This window comes from Macaca nemestrina, chromosome 18 (assembly GCF_043159975.1).
Source record: "Macaca nemestrina isolate mMacNem1 chromosome 18, mMacNem.hap1, whole genome shotgun sequence".
Classification (NCBI taxonomy): Eukaryota; Metazoa; Chordata; class Mammalia; order Primates; family Cercopithecidae; genus Macaca; species Macaca nemestrina.
In genome coordinates, this window is record NC_092142.1 from 47,009,967 (window position 1) to 47,032,076 (window position 22,110).

Sequence of the window (22,110 nt, forward strand, 5' to 3'; positions counted from 1 at the left end):
TCTGATATCATAATACATGCAATTAATGTGATGGTGTTCTTATGTTTTGTTCAAAGAGTAATAACTCAACAGTGTACCTTCCAATCCAATCTTACAATGGCGCCCCTTAAAATGGAGAGAATACCATAATCAGGGGTTGACTTAACAGGGTTCTTGACTGGTTGGATGTGTATGGTAAGGGAAAAGAGGAGTGCATGAACCAGGATGCTTACAATGACTTCCGGATTTCCGACTTGGGTGAGTAAGATCATTCAATCAATTCATAGACGTTTGAACAAGCTTCTGTGTTGATAAAAATGCCCTTCTTCCCTTTCCTCTCCTCAGTTGAACTTTCAAACCACTTTATTTGCCCTTCTCAAATGTCGCTTATATCCTTATCATGTATAGAGATTCTTAGAGTGCCTGGTCCCACACTGGAACAGAGGCTTTTGACGACAAAGCCTCTCTATTCCTTATATTTGCATTTCCCATGTCTTATACATAGGAGGCACAAAGTAAATCTTTGATGAGTGAATAAATGAAGGAATAAAGGGACTAAATGAGTGCATAAATGTAGGGATCCCAACATCCTCTTCATCACTTCCATCACCATGCCCATCAAAGGACAAACTAGGTAAAGTGCGGATGACTCAGTACAAAACCAACCTCACTTGTGGAACACTTAGGATGGATAGATTGTTTAAGGAAAATAGGGTCAGGAACATCTTCTTCATGTACAGAGACTCTATCTCATCATTCCTACAGACAACCTATAAAACTCTGCCTGCTCTGTCCTTCATACACATTTATTCATCTAACTCTGAATGGATGCCCTCCTCCCAGTGTCAACTCAACAAGTGACCCAGCTCTCCAGCAGGTTGGTATAGACTCCACATATCTGAGCATTTTCCCACCCCAAAATGAGATCTCTCTTCCCTACTCACCCAGGGTTAGTTATACCTTCATTCTCCTTAGAGAGACATTCGCTTCAGCCATTGCTTTGATGGAGAAGGGCAAGATTGCAATGGAAAACTTCATTACATTAAACATGGCAATCACACTAAATGCCTGAAGAACAAAAGACAAGTATGAGGGTTTAGAAGGAGAAGTCACCTTGGCTCTAAAGTGTTATACACATGGGGATTAAACTTGCTCAGATGAGAAATGGCGGCATCGTTGGAATGCACAGAGGAACAATCTTTTCACTTCGTGGCTCAGAAACCATGGGTTGGCCAGTTGGGGACAGCAGCATCTTAATCTATTTTGCTTTGGGATTTTCACCAAAACGATGGCAAGTATATCCCCTTGTCTCTGTTGATTCAGAAGGGAAGAGGTCTGAGGCAGGCCACTAACAGAATACATTTGGCAATCTCCATCCACACTGCATCCTCACTTGAATCTAGACTATTCACTCAAAGCCCATGCAGACTGTCCTAAAGCACCCCCTGCTCTCAGTTCTTCAGAGGCATCTGACCCTTTGGAGCTAGAGCATTATCTTCACGCTACACACCACACCACACCACAGCCTCAGGGTTGGGGCTGGAAGCTCCCCAGAGAGACCTGCTTGCACCTGGGAAGCTCCTGTTCCCAGGACCTGGCCTCCATGCCCTGCCTCCCCATGCACCACACGAGGCCAGATTTGAGAGCCTTTGGTCAACTCTGGTTCCCCCCATCCTCCCCCACAAAAAAATCACCTCTGTTCACACGGCCTTCCTTGCTGTGCCCTGCATAGTGGGTGGTTGATATTCTATAGCCTCAATGAAAACAAGCCTTCTCCCTTTGGTTGGTGCCCCAGGGGTGCATGATTTCATCTCTCCAATTTCATCTTCTCATCTGTCCGAATTGTAATTAGCAGCCTCTCCCTAGCTACCCATTTAAGAAATTGATAATACAACTTTCTTCATCTAATCCTGAGTGATCCTGCCTGCTGTTAAATGGGCCCCACGGACAGGGCCCCAGGCTTCAACTAATCCTAGTCCCTTCATTAAGAGGATAATGAAAGATGCTTCTATCACATCTGGTCCTAAATACATCCTCAAAGGGAATTCAGTTCTTCCAGGTCCCAAAGCTCCACCTTGGCTCAGGAAGCCCAGGCCTGGCTGACAGAGCACATGAGTGGCCTGATGTGACTGAATACCCTGGAGGTGACGGACTCCTGACATGACCTTAGCAGAGGAAGTGACTGCAATCAGTTCTGAATCCAAAAGACCCAGAGCTTTGCAAATTTGGTTTTGGTATAGATTCCCTCTAAACTATCATGTTAGAAAATACGAACTACGTGCACTCAATTTGATTTGCTTGATATGCTCCTGGAGAAAAAAAAATAGTATTCCTTTTGGTCTGGGATCAGAGAAAGTCACAATAATTGAGAAGCCCTGGTGTATCCTTGCCATTCAATCTGGCTTTGGGCTCACAGCTGGGCTGAAGGCCCGAAAGTGTGTCAAAGTAAACTGTGCATGAGTGATTGCCTGCTGAAGAACCAGAGAAAATAAAAGCAACTCACCAAGAAACACAGGGCAATAATGGGATTAAACACAGGGCAGTCATGGGTCCCACAAAGGATGGCTCAGCAAGCACATTCTGGCTTTGCAAACGTCACCTCTTTCCTCCCCCGTGAGGTCCCTGATTTTAGGTGCAATTCTTCCTCTACGAACTTACTTATTTCCTTCTCTCTCTCTCTCTCATTTTTTTCTTGTCTTTGTTGACTTTCCTCCAACTACTTAGTTTAATACTTAGCTAGTTTTTTCTTTATTTAAGCCAGGAATCAGTTTCCCTGTAGCTCAGCATTTCTTTATCTTTGGATGTCCAGGCCCCTTGTAAAGAACTTGAACATCTCACATTCATCCCAGCTCTCCCTCTAAGGCTTTCAATCCTCATTTGCCTGGCCCAGATGAGAATCAAGGTTAAGAAGAATAGCTAACACTTGTATAGGACCTAAGAGCCTGAGATGGTTCTACATGCTTTACACGAAATAACTGATTCAGTCCTCACAACAGCACTGATTGTGGTTATTATCGTCCCATTTACAGATAACAAAACAGAGACCAGAGAGGCTCAATGATTTACTATAAGTCACAGCTACTAAGTAGCAGAGTCTGGATTTAAACGAGGCCGACCGGGCTCCTAAGCCCAGACTCTGACCCCAACACCACTGCCTCTTCCAATACCTACACCTCCTCCCTCCAAGAAAATTTTCTCAAACTCTCCTTCTTGTAGTGTAAATAAATAAAACAGCCAACTGCTTGTTTGGTTTCCATCTTTTTCCCCACACTTAAAATTGTATTCCCACATTAACTATGACCCCTGCCCAGCCATGGACATGATAAGAATCGCTGCCAGGCTCTCCTGGGCCCCTTGACAGCCAAAGCACTTGTTTCTAAAAGTTGGAGTTGGCCCGGCGCTGTGACTCACGCTGTAATCCCAGCATTTTAGGAGGCCAAGGCAGGTGGGCAACCCGAGGTTGGGAGTTCAAGATCAGCCTGGTCAACATGGTGAAACTCCGTCTCTACTAAAAATACAAAAATTAGCCAGGTGTGGTGGTGGCAGGCACCTGTAATCCCAGCTACTCAGGAGGCTGTGGCAGGAGAATTGCTTGAACCCAGGGGGCAGAGATTGCAGTGAGTCGACATCATGCCACTGCACTCCAGCCTGGGCCACAGAGTAAGAACCTGTCTCAGGAAAAAAAAAAAAAAAAAGTTGGAGTTGAAGTTGCATCCTGTGGCCTGCTGTGATTGGATGCTCCCAATGCCAGTATTGAGCAACGGTAGGCAGGCTTCCCATCTGGGACTTCCTGGGGTCAGGGTGCAAAAAAGGCCCAATCTGAAGCCAGCTCTTACCACGGGTGCAGTGAGTTTGCGTCTCAGGAGGATGTGGCAGGAGAATGTCAGCACGATGGCTATGGTGGACACAATGGGGGCCAGGGCAGAGTTTCCACTTTGGACAAATCCAGCTTTTTCCAGTAATTTTCTTTCCCTCCTTCTTATATCTGCAAAATAGAACACAGTCCAAGGTGGTCTCATATTGCATGTTGAATGCTAGCATTATGAAATGTATTAGCCCTACTTGGTCCTCTTCCAGATGAGTCCTCATGAGTCCTGTTGTGAAGTTTAAATGAAAGGAACCACAGAAAGCCCTGGGCATAAACCCAGCAGGTACTCGCAGCTCGGTACCTGTCAGCTGCCATAACTGGATGGTGTCCAAAGTCCCTTCCAGCCCTGACACTCTGTGTGTCACGACTCATAAGCTCAGATGCCTACAAGGGCCAGGCAAGTGTCATCAATGAAGGGAGTAGGGCCAGAGGGGAGGGAAGACCAGAGCGGGGCTCTACAGTGCAGTGGAATGGAGAGGAGAATCAAAGGGGCAGCCCCTTCTCAGTGCAGGGGAGGCTGGTGCTACCATGAAATGCAGCAGGGACCTCTCCTAGGAGCCTGTTCCCCACCAACTGCAAGTATAGAAACAAAGGAAAATCTCGAGTTCCTTCAAGGGAAATTCTAGGCACCCAGCTAACCCTGAGAAGTAAATGAGCAACTTGATAAGCAAGAAGGTAACAATAGCCTGAAACAACAGCCAAGGAAGTTAGAGTCACAGGAATGTTTGGCTCCCTATGGAAACTAAGGATTATATCTTAACATATGTCCCTGAGTTGTATTTCAGAAAACCCGGACCCCCATCCAATTGATCCACTGGCACACAGACCTCAGAGAAGGGGGAGCTGAGGACAGAACTCTGACTGCAGTTTTTGTTCTAAATTTCTTCCTGAGGGGCCTGGAGGAGGTCATGCCCACCGACCAGATCCAACACTCTTTTCTGCTAACTCCAAATCTTCAGACAAAGCTTCCCTTCCTTAACCAGGTGCAAATCAGAAAATCTTTGAATCTACCCATGACTTACAAGCTGCCTGCTTTAAGATATCCCACCCTTTCAGGCCAAACCAACATATAATCTCCATGTATGAGTTACGATTTTGCCTGTAACTTTGCTTTCCTGAAGTTGACCCCTGCCTTTAAAAACCCTTGCTTGCAAGCCACTGGGGAGGTCAGGTCTTAACCATGAACTGCCTGATTCTCCTTGCTTGGCACACAGCAAATAAAGGCCCTCCTTTCCCCTGTAGCAAAGCCTCAGCGTGGATATTTGGCCTTACTGTGCCAGATGAGCAGGCCCCAGTTCGGTCCAATAACAACCAGATCATCCACCATTTCAAAGTCGGAGGTCCAGATTTTTATTTATTTATTTATATTTGAGACAGGGTATTGCTTTGTCACCCAGGCTGGAGTGCAATGGCATGATAGAGCTCACTGCAGCCTCGACCTCCCAGGCTCAAGTGATTCTCCCACCTCAGCCTCCTGAACACCTGAGACCACCACACCCAGATAATTTCTAAAAACTTTTTTTGCAGAGATGGGATCTCCCTATGTTGCCCAGGCTGGTCTCAAATATTTGGGTTCAAGCAATCCTCCCAAGAGGTCTGGATTTTTGGGAGACATCTCCCTACTTTAAAATGTTGGAAACTAATTGAAAAAACGTTTTTAAATACTATACAGCAGGGGAGAAACAAAACACATGTGCTGGCCTGAAGGCACCTGCCTGGTGTCCCAAGAATAGACACAAAAACTCAAGAGTATTCTCCCTTACCTAAGTCCAGAATATGCCCATGGCACTGCAGAGCTCACAAATTACATTCAAGCCTCCTTCACCTGCTGTTTCTTGTCCTCAACCCCAATTCCAGCCTCCTCTGCAAAAGCTCTTTCACATCCGCACAGGACAGCCCTAGATGTTCTAATGGAGTGATCACTACATGCCAGGTGCTCTGCTCAACACTTCACAGGCACTTTCTCATTAGAGCATCCTCACCACTGCGTGATGAGAGAGAGGCTGCTATTTTATGCCTTTTTGACAGGAGAGAAAACTGTCTTCGCAGGTTTAGTAACTTGCCTTTTCAGTGATCGGGGCAGAATTGCAGCCCACTTCTCCTGGGATCCAAGCTCTGCTATCCAGGTGCCCTTCCCCTAAAGAACACCTAGCACCCCCTTGTCCCCAAGAGCACCCTCTTATCTCCACCTCCAGGCCTCTCCTCCTCCCCAGTTCTCTGTACGTCCCAATCTGTCCTATCCCTTTGGCCTACCTGAAAGCTACTTCTGCCAGGAAGCCTTTCCCAGTCTCCCCAACCCAGCATGCTCCTCCATGGAGCATCTCTGTTTCTCCTGTGGCACTTTCCCCATCTTCCCCCATAGAATAATGTGAATTCCTGTGTTCACTCACTCAAGACATTTAAACCTGATGTCTACTATATGCCAGGTGCTGCACTTGTAGCTGGAGAATAGAGGAGTGAGCAGGGTCTCGGCCCTCTTCCAGTGGGGCAGATAGACAATAAAGAAACAAACAATTAAGTAATTACAAATTGTGTTGTGTGACCTGAAAGAAATGAGCAGGATGAAGTGATTGAGAGGTAGGGCATGGAGATGCTTGGAACTGCAGCCCAGAAGTCCTCTCCGGATGTTGGGAAGAGACCTAAAGTCAAGACAAAGTCACTGTAAACATCCAGCGGAAGCGCACTCCAGGCAAAGGAGACAGCAAGTGCAAGGAACGAGTGTGGCGTGTGGTTCTAGAAACAAACTAATGCAGACACCGCTAGAGCTGAGTTTCCTAAGGTTAAGGTAGAATGTGATAATGTCAGAGAGGTCACCAAGGTTCAGATCATGTCCGACCAAACAGGCCATATGAAAGAATTTGGATTTCCTTCCAAAGACCTAACTTTGAATAATCTTAAGTGTGATAAGAAGCCACGATTTTCCAGCAGAGGAGGAACAGGAGGATCTGATTGACATTTTTTAAAGGTCACTCTGACTGCTGAGTGCACAGTGGATTGCAGGAGGGAGGGGGAAGGCAGGAGCAGGGCCTAGATGTCATAGTCCAGGAGGGAGAGGATATTGGCTTGGACCGGGTAGGAGTGAAATGGAGAGCAGCAGATGGCTTCCGGATATACTTTGAAGGTAGAGCCAACAAACTCGTGGCTATTTTTGAGCTAAGTTATCTCATCCTCCCTTACTTGTAAAAGCAGGAATCCTTTTCCATTTCATTTGTGTAGCTCCCATGGCCTTGCACACAGTAGGAACTTGATATATATTTATTGAACTAAATTGACAAGTTAAATTAAATTGAAATCATATGGAAACAAATTTAATCAAATCAAATTAAATTGCACTGACGTGAACTCAGAGCGTGAGGATGTGTTTCAGGGTCTTCAAAGGGGGTCCCCTAGTGCTGCTGGGGTCCCAACCTGGCGCACTTCCTTTGGCCAGCTCAGAAGCAGGTGCTCTACAGCCACTCCCTAGAGTGCAGATACACAGCTTTGGCCTGGTTCCATGCTGGTGCAAAAGTGTAATTGTCCATCCAGAGAGTCAATTGTAACAGTGGTTCAGATCATTAACTGGTGAACCACCTGAGTCTATGTCAGCAATTATGTAAATGTCCCTGCAATTAGATTTGCATTTATATTTGATCGAAATAGTTTCTATATCAGCTTTAAAAAAAGTAAAACATATGCATCTCCTCGTATCTGCCCAAGGAGCGTTGAGTCAGTGGACCATCCAAACACAGGGATGCTGCTGCAGGCAAAGAGGTCTGTGTAACCCTGGATGTGTGTGAGCGTATGTGTGTGTAGATGTCTTCTAAGTCAAGGAAATAGCTGGAGACAGCTTTTTTCCTGCTCACAATATTTTAGTGAATTATTTTTATAAAAGATAACTCGCCAGGACCAGGATCCACATGCCCCAGGAAAGAGAAACCATATGTCACTCACCCTTGGGTTCACCAGAACCCAGATGCCTGGCTCTATTATTAAATCTCCATAATCCTTTGAAAAATCCCTTGACCTGCAGAGCAGCTCAGAGGGTCCCCTCAGCCTCCTTCTGGAATGCCTGGCCCTGGGAACCTTAAGAACCCCTTAGAAGAGCATATTCTACAAGGTAAGTGGTTCTTTAAGCAGCTACTCTTGTCCTACCTTGGATAGTGTTGGTAAAAGATTTCTCCCAGGCATACATTTTGATCAGCTTGATGCAGGTCAGAAACTCATTCATTGTCTGAACTCGCTTGTCTGTCACCAAAATGGCTGACCCTCGGAAAGCTGAATTGAGCTTGGCCATAAACATCTGAAATCAAGGTACAAACACTGTTTTCAGAGAGAACTGCTGAGTTGCAGCTGGCCTAAAAATCCAGAGATGGGAGTGTAGGTGCCAGGAAAAGTTCTAAAGGAAGTTGGCTTGAGAGTCTCAGCCAAGTTCTTCCCTTGAGTTATGGCTGTTCATGCTGTCTAAGGGACACCACGCAGGGGTCAGGCAGGTGATAGAAAGGCATGAATTGCCAGGACGCAAGGGGAGTGCTGGGGGCTTTGACAAATTGAAGAGGCATTCCACTTCCCAGAGCATTCAAATTCAATTTTTTTAAAGCCTTCACTGTGGCCAGGTGCAGTGGCTTGCACCTGTAATCCCAGCTGCTCAGGAGGCTGAGGCAGGAGGATGGGCTGAGCCCAGGAGTTCAAGACCAGCCTGGACAACATAGCGAGATGCTATCTCTACAAATTTATTTTTTTTTAACTAGCCAGGTACAGTGGCATGCACCTGTAGTCCCAGCTAGTTGGCAGGATTGAGACAGGAAGATTGCTTGAGCCCAGAAGGTTGAGGCTGCAGTGAGCTACGATTGCACCACTGCACTCCAGCCTGGGTGACAGAGCGAGGCCTTGTCACTAAATAAAAACAAAACAAAAAACAAACAAACAAAAACTACCCTGTGCCAAAGGAAGTAAATCTGTGAGTACAAAATGGGGCACAGGCTTCATGAGCCAGAAATGCAGCCTTCCACCCGATTCAGTGAAAGTGTGTGAAATGCAAATATAAAGCAGTTAGAAGCGCAAAAGCCTGCCATTACCTGGACGGGGATGAATATGACATACACCGATATCCCGATGAGAGCTGTGGGCCCCAGAATGAAAAAGGCGTATGTCGCACAAAAGACCATTAGGATCGGGATGGTGGCTGGCAAGGGACAAAACAAGGCAGCTTCAAACAAGGAATAGCTATCACTTGACAGTATATTGAGCACCTGGAAAGAAAAGTGCAAGGGTTCAGGCTTTGGAAGAATCAGTCAAACATGTCTTTAAATGAAGGCTTTCAGACTGGCCGAGGGGATCTAGGGAGAAAGGAGAAAAACTGCTCTAAAGCAGGAAGGGGTCACTGGGGACCAATATGATGAGTTTTATGGGTTCTGGTACCACTTTGGAGAGGCCGGTCTTGTAGGACTGATCATCTCAATGCAGAAAGACAAAGTGTAATGTTACCATCTGGGAGCATGCTGGAGGGACTGCTAGCTGTCTACACAATCTCCCCCACCTCCTTCTACTTCCGCCTTCCTTGTGAAGACAATTCCACTTCTTCGGGGAAGAGATGGGCCCAGAAAAGACTACATTTCCCAGCCTTCTTTGTGGAATGAGTGTGGCCATGTGTCCATGTTGAGGGCAATGAGATGTAAGTCAAAGTGTAGAATGAGACATTTGTGATGAAATCTTAAAGGGAGTCACCTCAACCTGAAAGGCACCCCTTCTTCTGTTCCTCTTTCTCCTACCACCTGTCTGAAGCGTGGCTGGGATGGCTGGGTCTCTAGCATCTACTTTTGAACCATGGTGAGAGCCAGGTGCAAAGATAGTGATAAAGGCAGAAGGATCTGGAAGCTCCTGTGGCAACCCTGCGTTATTCCTTTCTAGATTCCTTTAACATAGAGTGAAATTAATTCCTTTTGTTTAATCCACTGTTATTTTCGTTTTGCTGTATGCAACTGAATCTAATCATAATTAGATGCTTTGAGGTTGCTAAAAGAGCAACTGTAAGAAAGAAGCAAGTCTCTTATCTTACCCCACACCACCTGGGGTTCCCTTGATTAGGGAGTTTTTGTTGTTGTTGTTTGTGTGTGTTTTGTTTGTTTGTTGTTTTTGATAAGTGTTAAGGATTTTATTGCCAAGGATTAAGAGCTTAAGAAAATGTCAGCTCTGAAGTCCAACAGGCATGGTCTTCATTGTGGCTTTGGCACTCCCTGTGCTACACAATTGGGATTATTGAAGCCATCAGTCAATCCATTGTATTAAACTCCTATAGTGTGCTCAGTACTGCTCCACTGTCCCCATAGACCATCAAAGCAACTGGATTAAGTCTCCCTGAGCCCTGTTCCCACTGGAACTAGGAAGTCTCTCCAAATTCTCCAGCCTGAACCGAGCCCTCCTGTGTCGGAACTCCTCTGGTGTTTTGCATCTCCACCCCTCACTTAGCCAGGAGATGGGACATGAAGGGGAGGTCACAGACAAGCAAAACGAAGGCAGGTGCTCCATCCAGGACCCACATCTCACATGCACTCAAACTACTCGGGACTCATTTTCCAACATTAAACTCCTCTGAGCCAGCTTACCTCGCCAACAGAGATGTGCGTCAATGTCTTGAAGGACAACAGGTTTTCAAAAACCAAGGTGGAGAGCGCCACCTTCAACCGGATGGCCGTGCGGTAGTTGATGGCCCAGGCAAGGGCCCAGAAGAAGACTTTGGTAAACTCGGTGACAAAAAGGGCTATGCAAAGGCCGATGCCAACCCAGACATTCCCAGAGGTGCTCTCGGTCTGCTGGAGGATTTGGTGAATGAGAACTGTCTGTAAAACAGCATGGTAGGGAGAAGAGAGGGCCACTGAGGACTGAGGCTGGCATACGAGGCCTCAGATCATGCCAGCAAGCTGACTTTAGGAGGCAAACTTTTTAATTAATTTTGGTGGCTGCTGCTGTGCTTGACAAGGATTCACTTTATGAAAATTCGCCCCCAAGGAGCACACAGATAATGACAATGCACTAAACCCACCAGCTCGTAGAGGAAGTAACTAATGGCATTCTTTGCTAGGCTGGGGACCTAGCAGATGAGGAGGAAGGGCTGCCCCACTCACCGGCCCTATGGCTGCCATGATGATGCACAGTATGTTGGCCACGATGTCCATCAACACGCGCGTCCTCTGGAATTTCCAGACCACGCGGCTCAGAGAGGCCTTCTCAGGACCCACCCTTTCTACCTCTTCATCCCAAAGGACTCGAAATCTGTGATAAAAAAACGGAAGCTTAAAATGGATTGGCACTTCTATGTGCTGTTTGAAGCTATGCTGTTGGGCACGTTCTTGCAAGGGTGCTCAGCACAGCCCACCTCCCTGGCGATGGTACCTTCCAGCACCGGCTCAGCTTTCTGCTTTTCCTGAGCAGGTGGGATTTGGGAAGGGCAGGGGCCAATGCCTAGACACAAGCTGGTATGTCTGTGGCATCTGGGTCCTTGCCAGGCCTTCTTTTCCTCTGCCTACCACCCATCTCTGCCACAGTGTCAGCTCTTATAAGAAGGCAGAGGCAACAGACAGGCCAAGAGAAAAATCTTCTCAGTGCAGCGAGGACGTTGTTAATTTCAAAGATCTGGAAGAAGGCCAGAGAGACAGGAGTGTGGTGCACAAAGGGGAGGGGCTGATGGGACAGTGGGAAGCAAGGCAGGAACTTTTGGGACCTTGGGGGACTTCACAAGACCTGGGGAAAACCTCAAGGGCCTTCAGGAGTTTAGGTTTCACTCCAAGTGCAAAGGAAGCCATTACAGATTTTTAAGCTGATGTGACAAGATCATTTTGCACATCTAAAAGATCAATTGGCTGCTATGAAAGCGATGGATGATGGTGTGAGACCGCAGCAGGAGACTGTCAGCCTCCAGGTGAGAGGTGGCAGTGGAATTAAAGAAAAGTGGACAGAGAGCGACAACAGGTCTTACTGATGAATGAGATGTGGGAGGAAAGGAGAAAGAGGTTCAAGGATGGACCCCAGTTTTCGGGCTTGGCCAACTGTGTGAATATTTATAGAGACAGAGATGGGGAAAAGCAGAAGAGGAGAGGAATAGTGTCAGTTTGGGGCCCTGGATCAAGAATAAGTCCAGCTTTAGATAGAAGATGCTCATGAGGCATCCAAATGCAGCCGTCCAATTAGATGCTGGCCACACAGTTTCAGAATCTGGAAGTGGGCTGTGGCCTGGAGATAGACATGGACACGTTATTGGGGGAGTCAGTGTGTGTTTGGTGTTTAAGCCTTTGGAGTGGAGGGGATCACCTAGGAGCATAACATGGCATGGGAGAGACAAGGATCTAAGTGGACACTAGGTAGATGGGAGGAAACATTAAGAACAGATGGAGAAGTACTGGCCAGAGAGGACGGAGGAGAGCCGGCGCTCCACAGATGCTGGTCCAGTCCCTTGCCCTCAGAGCTCCCTGGCAACTTTCTCCAGGAGGTAGATTTTTGAATGTACCACTAGCTGAGATTTCTTCGGGGCACAAATGAGGAGAAGCACAATTCTAGAAGCAATTAGGAGGCCATGACTAACACTCCCAGGCCTTCCCCATTCTTCATATTATATATGTAATCAGAACCACAGAGTTCAATGCAGCTGCTGGAAAAAATGAAGTTGATGGCTTTGTCCTAACATGGAAAAGACTTTATAAATTCTTAACTGAAAAGAGCAACATGATCAACAGTTATGTAGCATGCTTCATTTTTTGTTTAGATTAAAATAAAACATGACCTGTGAGGTAAGAAGAGGTACTGATCTGAAGAAGACGGTAGCCCAGGGTGTGTTTAATCAGAGTAGGAAAATTCTGGACAGAGTCACACTGACATTTTCACAGTGCTTTGCCTCCAGGGAGTAGAGCAGGAGCATGGGAGAGATCCTTTCACGGCTTAAACTTCTGCTGCTTTCACATTTTTATAATGAATATGAATTAGGTTGGACAAATGACATTTACATTTGTACAAGTTAAAATTGTCAAATATTGGCAGTTTCATTAGGATCAGCCTAAATATATTTTGTAATATAAAAGTCCAGTAATGATGTTTAAAGTAAAACAAAACCTGACACCTTAAGCTGCATGCTGGTCAGGTGGAGTCTGACCAGCACAGGGCAAAGTGAGATTCCAGCCACCTCTGTCTTGATACAGTGCCCCTGCAAACCAGCTGGAGCTCAGCCAGAAGGGTCCTGAGCCTCAGGCCATAGCTCTCCAGTGAGTCCTCTCTCCCTGCTAATGCTGCCTAATTCCCACCTCCCCACAGCTTGGGCCAAGAAGTTCATGCAGTCCAGCCTGAATCTCAGAGAATGGTTACCCTCACTCATGGGTGTCATTTTCCATGTTGGGGAAATTATGAAGCACACAACTAGGGAGTACACAAAAGAGTTTATGGGACCCTTTCCTTAGAGTGGGCTTCTGTCCTGAGGTGACTGATACAGTTTGGCTGTGTCCCCACCCAAATCTCATCTTGAATTGTAGCTCCCATAATCTCCACCTGTCATGGGAGGGACCCGGTGGGAGGTAACTGAATCATGGGGGCAGATTTTCCTGTGCTGTTCGTGTGGTAGTAAGTCTTATGAGATCTGATGGTTTTACAAAGGACAATTCCTCTGCACACACTCTCTTGCCTGCCACCATGTAAGACATGCCTTTTACTCCTCCTTTGCCTTCCACCATGGTTGTCAGGCTTCCCCAGTTACATGGAACTTTGAGTCCTTTAAACCTCTTTTTCTTTATAAATTACCCACTCTTGGGTATTTCTTCATAGCAATATGAAAATGGACTGATACAGTGACCCAAGCAAATCCTGCTACCTTTTTGCATTGGTGTCGGATGAGTCATATGGCGACAATGGGGGCAGGGTGTCCACGGTCAGCCTTTGCCGGTAGCCTTTCACCATCACCGGTGTGAGCCAGGAAAATGTGGCGAAGGAGAGCAGCCCCGCATCATCCACCGGGTTGGGTGCCAACCTGCAGACAAACGAGATGCTCAGTGTTCTGGGCATTGGGGTCATTGCCCCAGCTCTCTCTCTGGATTGAACTTGTAACTACAGTAACAGCCACAGCTGCACGAAGAAGCTGTGACTTGCATTCATTAGTTCATTAGCCCTTTTAGCCGTGATGTGCTGGGGCCAGCTGGTGAGAGCCAATTGTTAAATTTTCAGGAATTTTTCAAGTTAGTTGTTAAACACAGTCAATATTCAAAATTAAGTTACATAAGTTTTAATAAATTGTCTTAAAGACAAAGGTAATAATACTCAAAACTCATTGCTTCCTTTTTTTTTTGTTCCTCTTCCTTCTTCATTTCTTCTTCCCTTCCTCCTCTTCCTTCTTTTTTCCCCTCCCCTTCCTTCTTCTCTTCCTTTTTTTCCTCCTCCTCTTCCTCCTCCTCCTGCCCAGATTTTCGGGGCATTAATACTCCCAGGGGCAAAACTTCACTAGGGGAGTAGTGAAAACTTCACTAGGACTCACTAGTGATGTGAGTCCACCTCACATCCTCTGGGTGGAAAACTGGACACTTTCTAGAAGGACCTAGTAGTATCCAGGCCCCTCTGCTCACAGCAGTGACACTGAGGCCACACCTCATGTTACCTTTTCCTCCTTCCGTGCATCACTCTCCCTAAATCTTTCTCCTTGCTCCTTGGAATCACTTCTCAAATAAGCTATTTGCCTCCAAGTTCTTGACTGAGGCCCTGCTTTTGGGAGAATTCAAGCTAAAATCATGTGAATAAGGTACTATGTACTCAGCACATAGTAAAAATTCCCTGAAAGGTGACTTTCATGATACAGTCATGCATTACTTCATATATTCCTCACAACAACTCAGTAAGATGGGTGGCAGGGTAGTATTATATGCCCATTTCATAGACAAAAACATTGAGGCACAGAGAGTTTAGAGTATTTGCCCAAGGTCTTACTGCTGGAAAGTGGTGGGACAGGAGTTCAAACCCACTGCTTATTGACTCCAGAGTCATATCATTCCCTTCAGCACCTCCCCACATTGCCTCTCCACAAAGCGATTATAAACTGGTTGAAAAAGTGGACAGTTAGAGATCTCCTGGGGCTAGGAATAATAGCCCATGTCCTCCCCTTCCAACCTCCACCTGTCACCTTGGAGGGTTCAAATGTGTGTGTCCTTGGCCCAGACAGAGATGCTGGGAGAAGGTAGCACAGTGTCCACTTATTATAGAGATGCCACTTGGCTTTCTGTTGCTCAGAGAACAAACCACAGGGCCTCATTCCATGTAGAAAAGGCAGCATTTCATAAAGTTATTGTTAGCATAATGCTAATAATATATACAATAACACAATATGCTGCAAGGTTGAGCATGGGAGCTCAGAAATCAGACTACCTGACTTTCTATCCTGGATTACAAAAATGACCCCATTTTCTCTCCCCATCTGTTCCCAATCCCTTGGAATGTGACCTGGCAGCTCATTCCATCAATTAGTCGAGTCTGTTTCCTCACACTTTGAATCTGAGCTGGCTTGTGATCTGCTTTGGCCAATAGAATGCAGTGAAAAAAGTGGTGTGCCAGTTGCAAACCTGAATCTCAAGAAGCCCTGCGTGCTGCCACTCATTCCCTTGGAAGCCCGCCGCATTACTGCGTGACTGAGCCTGGGCTAGCCTGCTGGAGGTTGAGCACACATGGGGTCCAGTTGCCCCAATGCCCCAGCCAACAGCCGGCCCACCCCCAGCAGCACAGCCACCTTGCTGTACAGGAGTAAGTCTGCTCAAGACCAAATGAACCACCCAGCTGAGCTCAGCCCACATTGCTTTATTTTATGGGTCACCCATCAAGCTGTAAGCTAAATAAGTGGCAATTGTTTTAAGCTGCTCAGTGTTGAGACAGTTTGTTACAAAGCAAAAACTACCTGGCAAACCTTAGGCAAGTTACTTAACCTCTCTGTACCTGTTTCCTCACCTATCAGATAAAGATAGTAACAGTACCTCCAGGGTGGTTGTGAAGAGTAAACGAGAAGATATTTGTAAAGCACTTGGACAGGTCCTAGATCATGAAAAGCTCTCCTTAAACCTGAGCTACTGCCTCCTTTTCACCAAAGGGCAGGAGGAGGCAAGGAAGTGAGTGGTTGATAAATGAATGAATGCGTGCATGGGTGGATGGACAAAAGGACCAGCAGATAGAGCAGCAGATGGGTTGCAGTAGCAGTGCCCACTCTCCTGATGGACATTCCTGGAGGTCCTGCCCTAGCCCTCCCTTCCATCTTTCTTCTGACTTACCTTGCACAGGGTCGCACTGGGATCATGGTCTTCAGGCTGGGGTCATATCTGTCTGCAAAGGATCTCCGCCGGCCTCGCTGGTCCAGATCTGAGATAAGGTAGGGTCCTTCACCCACCATCCTGATGGCAGCCTGGAGCCCTGGGGTTTTGGCCTGGGGACACTTTCACTCTATGGCAGAGAAATGGCAAAGGTTATTGAGAGGTGAAGATGTCTAATTGGGATCAGGCAGCCCCTACTCTACCCAGATCAGTTCCTTTGCTTTGACCCCTGAGAACTGTTTTCACCAATGAGCTTTCCACATTTGTAGGGGAGTGTAGCCAGAAGACCTGCTACGTCCCTTAACACTACGCTGAGGCTTTCTTATTAGTAGGACCATTTGGTTCCTCTTTTCTCATGTTGGGTTGGCCGAGAGCAGAAAACCCTATGGTGTGGTTTCGGTTGGGAGCCAGCCCGGTGACCAAGGCTGAGTCCCAGCCCAGGGAAAGAGCCCCAAGAAAATGGGTTTTCTTTCTTAGTATTACTCAGAGTGAAGTTTGACTGACATACACACATGCACACACACACACGCGTGCACATACACCCACACACGCCTGTGCACACAGACGCGCACACCCCTTCTTCTTTCAGATTCTCTCAGATCCCCAGGAGTCTATGCATCCACATCCCCTCCATCCTGATACCCACTGGTCAGAGAACTCCAACAAAGCCATCCCCCAGGACCAGCCACATCTGGACAGGCCCACATTCCCCACACTTCTGTGACTGCTGCCCCAAATGAAAACCAACAACCCAGATGGAGAGGACACTTTTTGCGATGTCTGTTCAGTCCCCAAGCCAGCCACCCCATTCTCCAGCCACCTAAATCCAATCCATAGAGCATCATCCCTGAGGGTTTCCCATGCCTAGTCCTAGTCCTTTCCTGAGGCCTCCCTCTATTCCTGCCCTAGGGTCCCATGACAGCCCCTTCCTCATACTCTATAGATAAATTCTCCTTTTTTACCTAAGGTATGTTGAGTTGTTCTCTGCCACTTGCAAACAAGGGCCTTATTATTATATATAAACAGGGGTCACATTCCCATGAGTTCTTTCTGGAAGTTTCCATAGCTAGAAGTAGTGAATAAACTGATTCCCATCAAGTTACTAGTGGCTGATAAAACCATGGCATGGCAGAGCTGGAAGTGTCCTCAGATGCAATCTTTTACACATTTCTCATTATACAGAAGAGGAAACAGAGGCCCAGAGAGAGGAAGGACTTACTCAAGAGTATATAGAGAATGAGTAGCATCTATCTCATCTGAGGCACTCTGGATACAGGAAACTGATGTTCCTTCCCTCCTCCAATAACCTACAATAACCCTTGCTTGTATTATATTACAAGAAGCAACTCCTCTGGAATAATATATGTATTTCTTACAACAGAATTTGAAAATCATAATGTCTTCATCTCAAAAAGATAAGTCCCCAAACGTGGAAACTGAAGACTTGTAGTCAGATGGAGAAGCCCACATGTTTTAGAGCTAGTAGTTGCTGAAAAGCTCTTTAATCATTGTTAATGAATTTAAAGTTGTTGTTGAGACAGAGTTTCATTCTGTCGCCCAGGTGGGGGTGCAGTGGTGCGATCTTGGCTACCTGCAACATCTGCCTCCCGGGTTCAAGCGATTCTCCAGCCTCAGCCTCCTGAGTAGCTGGGACTAGAGGCACATGCCACTGCATCTAGCTAATTTTTGTATTTTTAGTAGAGATGGGGTTTCACCATATTGGCCAGGCTGATCTCAAACTCCTGACCTCAGGTGATCCACCTGCCTCAGCCTCCCAAAGTGCTGGAATTACAGCCATGAGCCAACAAAAAAAAAAAAAAAAAAAAAAAAAAAATTGAGACAGGGTCTCACTCTGTCGCCCAGGCTGGAGTGCAGTGGCACGATCTCAGTTCATCATAACCTCTGCCTCCTGGGCTCAAGCAATCCTCCCTCCTCAGCTCCCCAAGTAGCGGGGACTACAGGCGTGCACCACCATGCCCAGCTAATTTTTGTATTTCTAGTAGAGATGAAGTCTTGCCATGTTGCCTAGGTTAGTCTCAAACTCCTGGGCTCAAGCAATCTTCCTGCTTCAGCCTCCCAAAGTGCTGGGATTACAGGCATGAGCCACTGTGCCCAGCCGCAGTTAATGAATACTAATGACACAAATACCATAGACCCAGCTGTAGATTCCTTATTCAATGAGAATATTAGCAGCTACCAGAGACTCCCTAAACCTCTGGACAAGCTGCATACTCTACTCTCCACCCTCTATTTGTATTATTGAATGCTGCACTCCAGCCATGTGGAATATCTTACTACTCCCTGGACAAACTGTTTATTCCTCCTGCTTTTTAGTTTTTGTATTCACTACTGCCACAACCTGGAACCATCTAGGATCCCTTTCTTCACTTGACCAATTTCTGCTCAGCCTTCAAGGCTCAGTTCAAACATTTCCTTTTCTAAGAAAACTTTCTTACATACTTTTTTATTTCCCCAAACTGTGGGCTTCATGTTTGCCTTGTTCACAGCTATATTTCCAATACCTGGAACAGTCCCTGGTACATAGTAGATGTTTAATACATATTTGTTGAATGAATGAGTAATAATAAGTATGAAAAACATCTAAGATGCAAATCCTCTCCCCAGAAAGTGAAAAATAAGCACACAATAACATACAGTAAAATATAAATTATTTTGAAATTAAGTATGGGATGATACAAAAATAATAAATAAAGTATAAATCATAACATTGTGTTAACCTTGGAAAAAATACTTTTTAAAAAGGGTTAAAGCTAAGAAGTCAGTCAAGGAAATAAAAAGAAACACTAAATAGTAGATTAACTAAAAAAAAAAAAAAGTAAGCAAGGAGGGACAGAAGAATAAAAAACAAAAGGAATAAATAGAAGACAAATATTAATAGCAAGCCAGTAGGCTTAAACCCAACCATATCAATAATTACATTAAACATAAATGAACTAAACATTTTAATTAAAAAGCAAAGATTATCGGACTGAATATAAAAACAAGATCCAATGATATGCTTCCTATGAGAAGTTTATTTTAAATATAAAGACACAAATAAGCTAAAAGTAACAAGGTGAAAAAGGAATACCATGTTAACAGTGCAAAGTATATACAGAGATATGTATTTATGATCTTAGGATAAGGAAGAATTTCTTAAAGCAATTTTTTTTAAAAGTCCTAAAGCAAAATCTTGATAAATTCTAGTACATTGAAATTATAGATGTCCATTAATCAGAAGACATTATTTGTAACATAGAAGCAACATACTGGTATAGATGTGACCCATTTAACTGTAAAGAATCAGTATGCGATTTATAAAGAATTATCAATATATTAATAACAGAAGGACAAACAATTAATTAGAGGAGCCAGCAAAAGACAATTGACAGATGATCCAAATAAACACAAAAATATGCTCAATCTCTGAGTGTCAGGAAAATATGAATTAAAACCACAATCACAATAACAGCCATTTCTCATTCTTCAAATAGACATTATTTAAAAGTCTAAAAATTGCAAGTCTTGGCATATGTATGGAGCACTGCAGCTCTTAAGCCCCCCTTGTGGGAATATAAATTGTATAACTAATTTGTAAAGCAATTTGGCATTATCTGGTCAAGTTAAAGACTGTCTTACTAACATAGGCAGCAATTATCCTTCTTAATTATATATATGCCTTGGAGAAAGCCTGCCTGTTCAAGCAGTCAGATACAGAGTGGCCACTAATTTTGCAGGCTGTCTTCCATTCTCCTCTGAATTTCCTCCCTGCCCCTGCTAGCCTTTCTCCTCTCATACTGGTGTCAACACTGAAGTTCAATCTAGGAAAACACAAGGAAGCAATCCACAGAGGATGGACTCTCATGCAAAAAATATTTTTGTGGCTCCTCTACAGCAATATTTAGAGTGGCTCTCTTTACAATATCTTAAACATCCATGAATAGGAAAATGGATGAATAAATTGTATCATATGAGTTTGGCATATTACTATTCAACGGTAAAAATGAATAAACTAAGTCCACATATCAAACTTTGTGTATAGCTCATGTGACAAGTTGAAAGGGGGGAAGAAAGCTGCAGAAAAATACATACATTCTGATGCCATTTATATAAAGTTCACAAACTTGCAAAATATACAATATACAAATTCATGTACTTGCAATATATAATAATATATTTTATTTAATAATGACTATATTTGTAGTAAAATTTCATTTCTCCAAGTACTTGAAATTCATTATATTGGAGAATCATATTAGAACCAAGATCTGGACACTAGGTAAATTCTTTGTTATTAGGGCGTTGCTGCTTCTAGGCCCTCTCAGCTGACAACGTAAGGAAATACATGTATGCATATTAACTAGTGCATAAACACATATCTATAAATATTTCTATATGTAACCATCCACATCTATTTTAAGCTAACAGTGAGTTCATACTGATTCATGCTGACTCTCCAACTTGAATCCATTACCATAATTATCACAAGTCTAGCCTCCTCCCCTTGCTTATTTGTAAGCTCCAATTCTAAAAGTGAGAAGCCTGGCTCTCACCATCTACCATGTGTTTACTTAACTGTTCAATTAAGTGTACACGTATAGCAGTATCAGAATTGTCATCCCATAGCCCTGTGAGAAACAACTTAATCAACTAGAATCCGATGCTTCCAAGAGTATAGTACCATATGAAGAAGGAAAAAAGAATAGCCACTTTACAGTGAAGAAGCCTGGCACACATGACCTCTGCCAGGTAATCAAGGTCAACATCAGCAGTGATAAGTCCTGTTGATAATGTGTACCCTTAATATGATGTGGCAAGAAGGGCACTTTACCTCTGAGGTCCTCCGCCCAAAAGCCCATAACGCCAGTCTAATCATGAGAAAAACATCAGACAAATCCCAGTTGAGGGACAGTCTACAAAATACCTGGCTGGTACTCCTCAAAATTGTCAAGGTCATCAAAGACAAGGAGAACCTGAGACAGTGACACAGCTAAGGGGCACCTAAGGAGACCTGACAACTACTTGTGAAGAGGCTTCTTGGTTGAGATCCTGGAATTGAAAAAGGATATTAGATAAAAACAAAGGAAATCTAGTAAAGTATAAATATTAGTTAACAATGTATCAATATAATGCATTAATTATAACACATATACCATACTAACATGAGATGTTATTAATGTTATTAGCAAGGGTAGCTGGATATAGGGTACTGGAAGACCCTGTACTAACTTTGCAATTTTTTTGTAAACCAAAACCAGTTTTAAAAAATAAAGTTTATTTTTACAAAGTGAATGGGAACACTCTACACCAAATTCAAGATGATGGTTACCTCTAGGGGTGGGGAAATAAGATCTGGAAGTTACTCTGGTTTCCTCCCACATTGCTGTTATATCTGATCATAATTTTAAGAATCTAAAGCCTGAAAGCAGGCTGGCTGTGCTCAGTGTCACTGAGTAATGCAGACCCGTGCTACAGAAGTTCTGAGAAAGTAGAGGTCAGTACGGTCTGGGAGGAGGATGGGGTTAGGAAGGACTTTTGTGGGAGGTAAGACTAGAAGGATTTGAGAAAAAGCCCAAACAGAGAGTTTAGGCTGAGCCTCGGTTTGTGTGTGGTGCCTGTGTCGTGAGGCTCTATGCACCAGACTTAGGTAAGAGTCGAGACAAGGCTGGGCATGACTGTGAAAGGCTTCAGATTCAAAACTTTCCTTGGATCCTTTTCCACAAGACTTCCATTTGTTTGTTTACCAGAAAGCCCTTCAGAATTTTCTCTACCCAAGGCACCCCCCACTCAGAGAAGCCTCCTGCTGACCTCTCTGCGTTTACTTCCGGAGACAAAGGGAAGCTATCCACTGCAGAGATGCTGGGGCTGAAGAGCTTAAAAATTGGCCTCTCATTCTTGCATAGTCCTTGGCTCCCTGCATCAACAGAACCCAGCCCTGGTCTGGATCAGAAGCAAGAAAAGAAGCCTGAA

General features: G+C 44.8%; 1 protein-coding gene across 6 annotated transcripts in view; it reads right to left on the reverse strand.

Moving 5' to 3' along the window:
* The window catches only part of LOC105492226 (ATP binding cassette subfamily C member 12), a 72,398-nt gene that overhangs the window by 46,448 nt on the left and 3,840 nt on the right, over window positions 1–22,110 (reverse strand). For all 6 annotated transcript variants that reach the window (XR_011616416.1, XR_003020533.2, XM_011759248.2 and 3 more), the window contains exons 2-9: window positions 16,102–16,270; window positions 13,674–13,829; window positions 10,948–11,095; window positions 10,429–10,662; window positions 8,902–9,075; window positions 7,979–8,126; window positions 3,816–3,964; window positions 940–1,047 (exon numbers count right to left, since the gene is read on the reverse strand). Coding sequence is in view for 4 of the 6 variants with exons in the window: in XM_011759248.2 (XP_011757550.2) it covers window positions 940–1,047; window positions 3,816–3,964; window positions 7,979–8,126; window positions 8,902–9,075; window positions 10,429–10,662; window positions 10,948–11,095; window positions 13,674–13,829; window positions 16,102–16,220 (1,236 nt within the window). In the remaining 2 variants the exon portion in view is untranslated. The remainder of the gene's footprint in view (window positions 1–939; window positions 1,048–3,815; window positions 3,965–7,978; window positions 8,127–8,901; window positions 9,076–10,428; window positions 10,663–10,947; window positions 11,096–13,673; window positions 13,830–16,101; window positions 16,271–22,110) is intronic.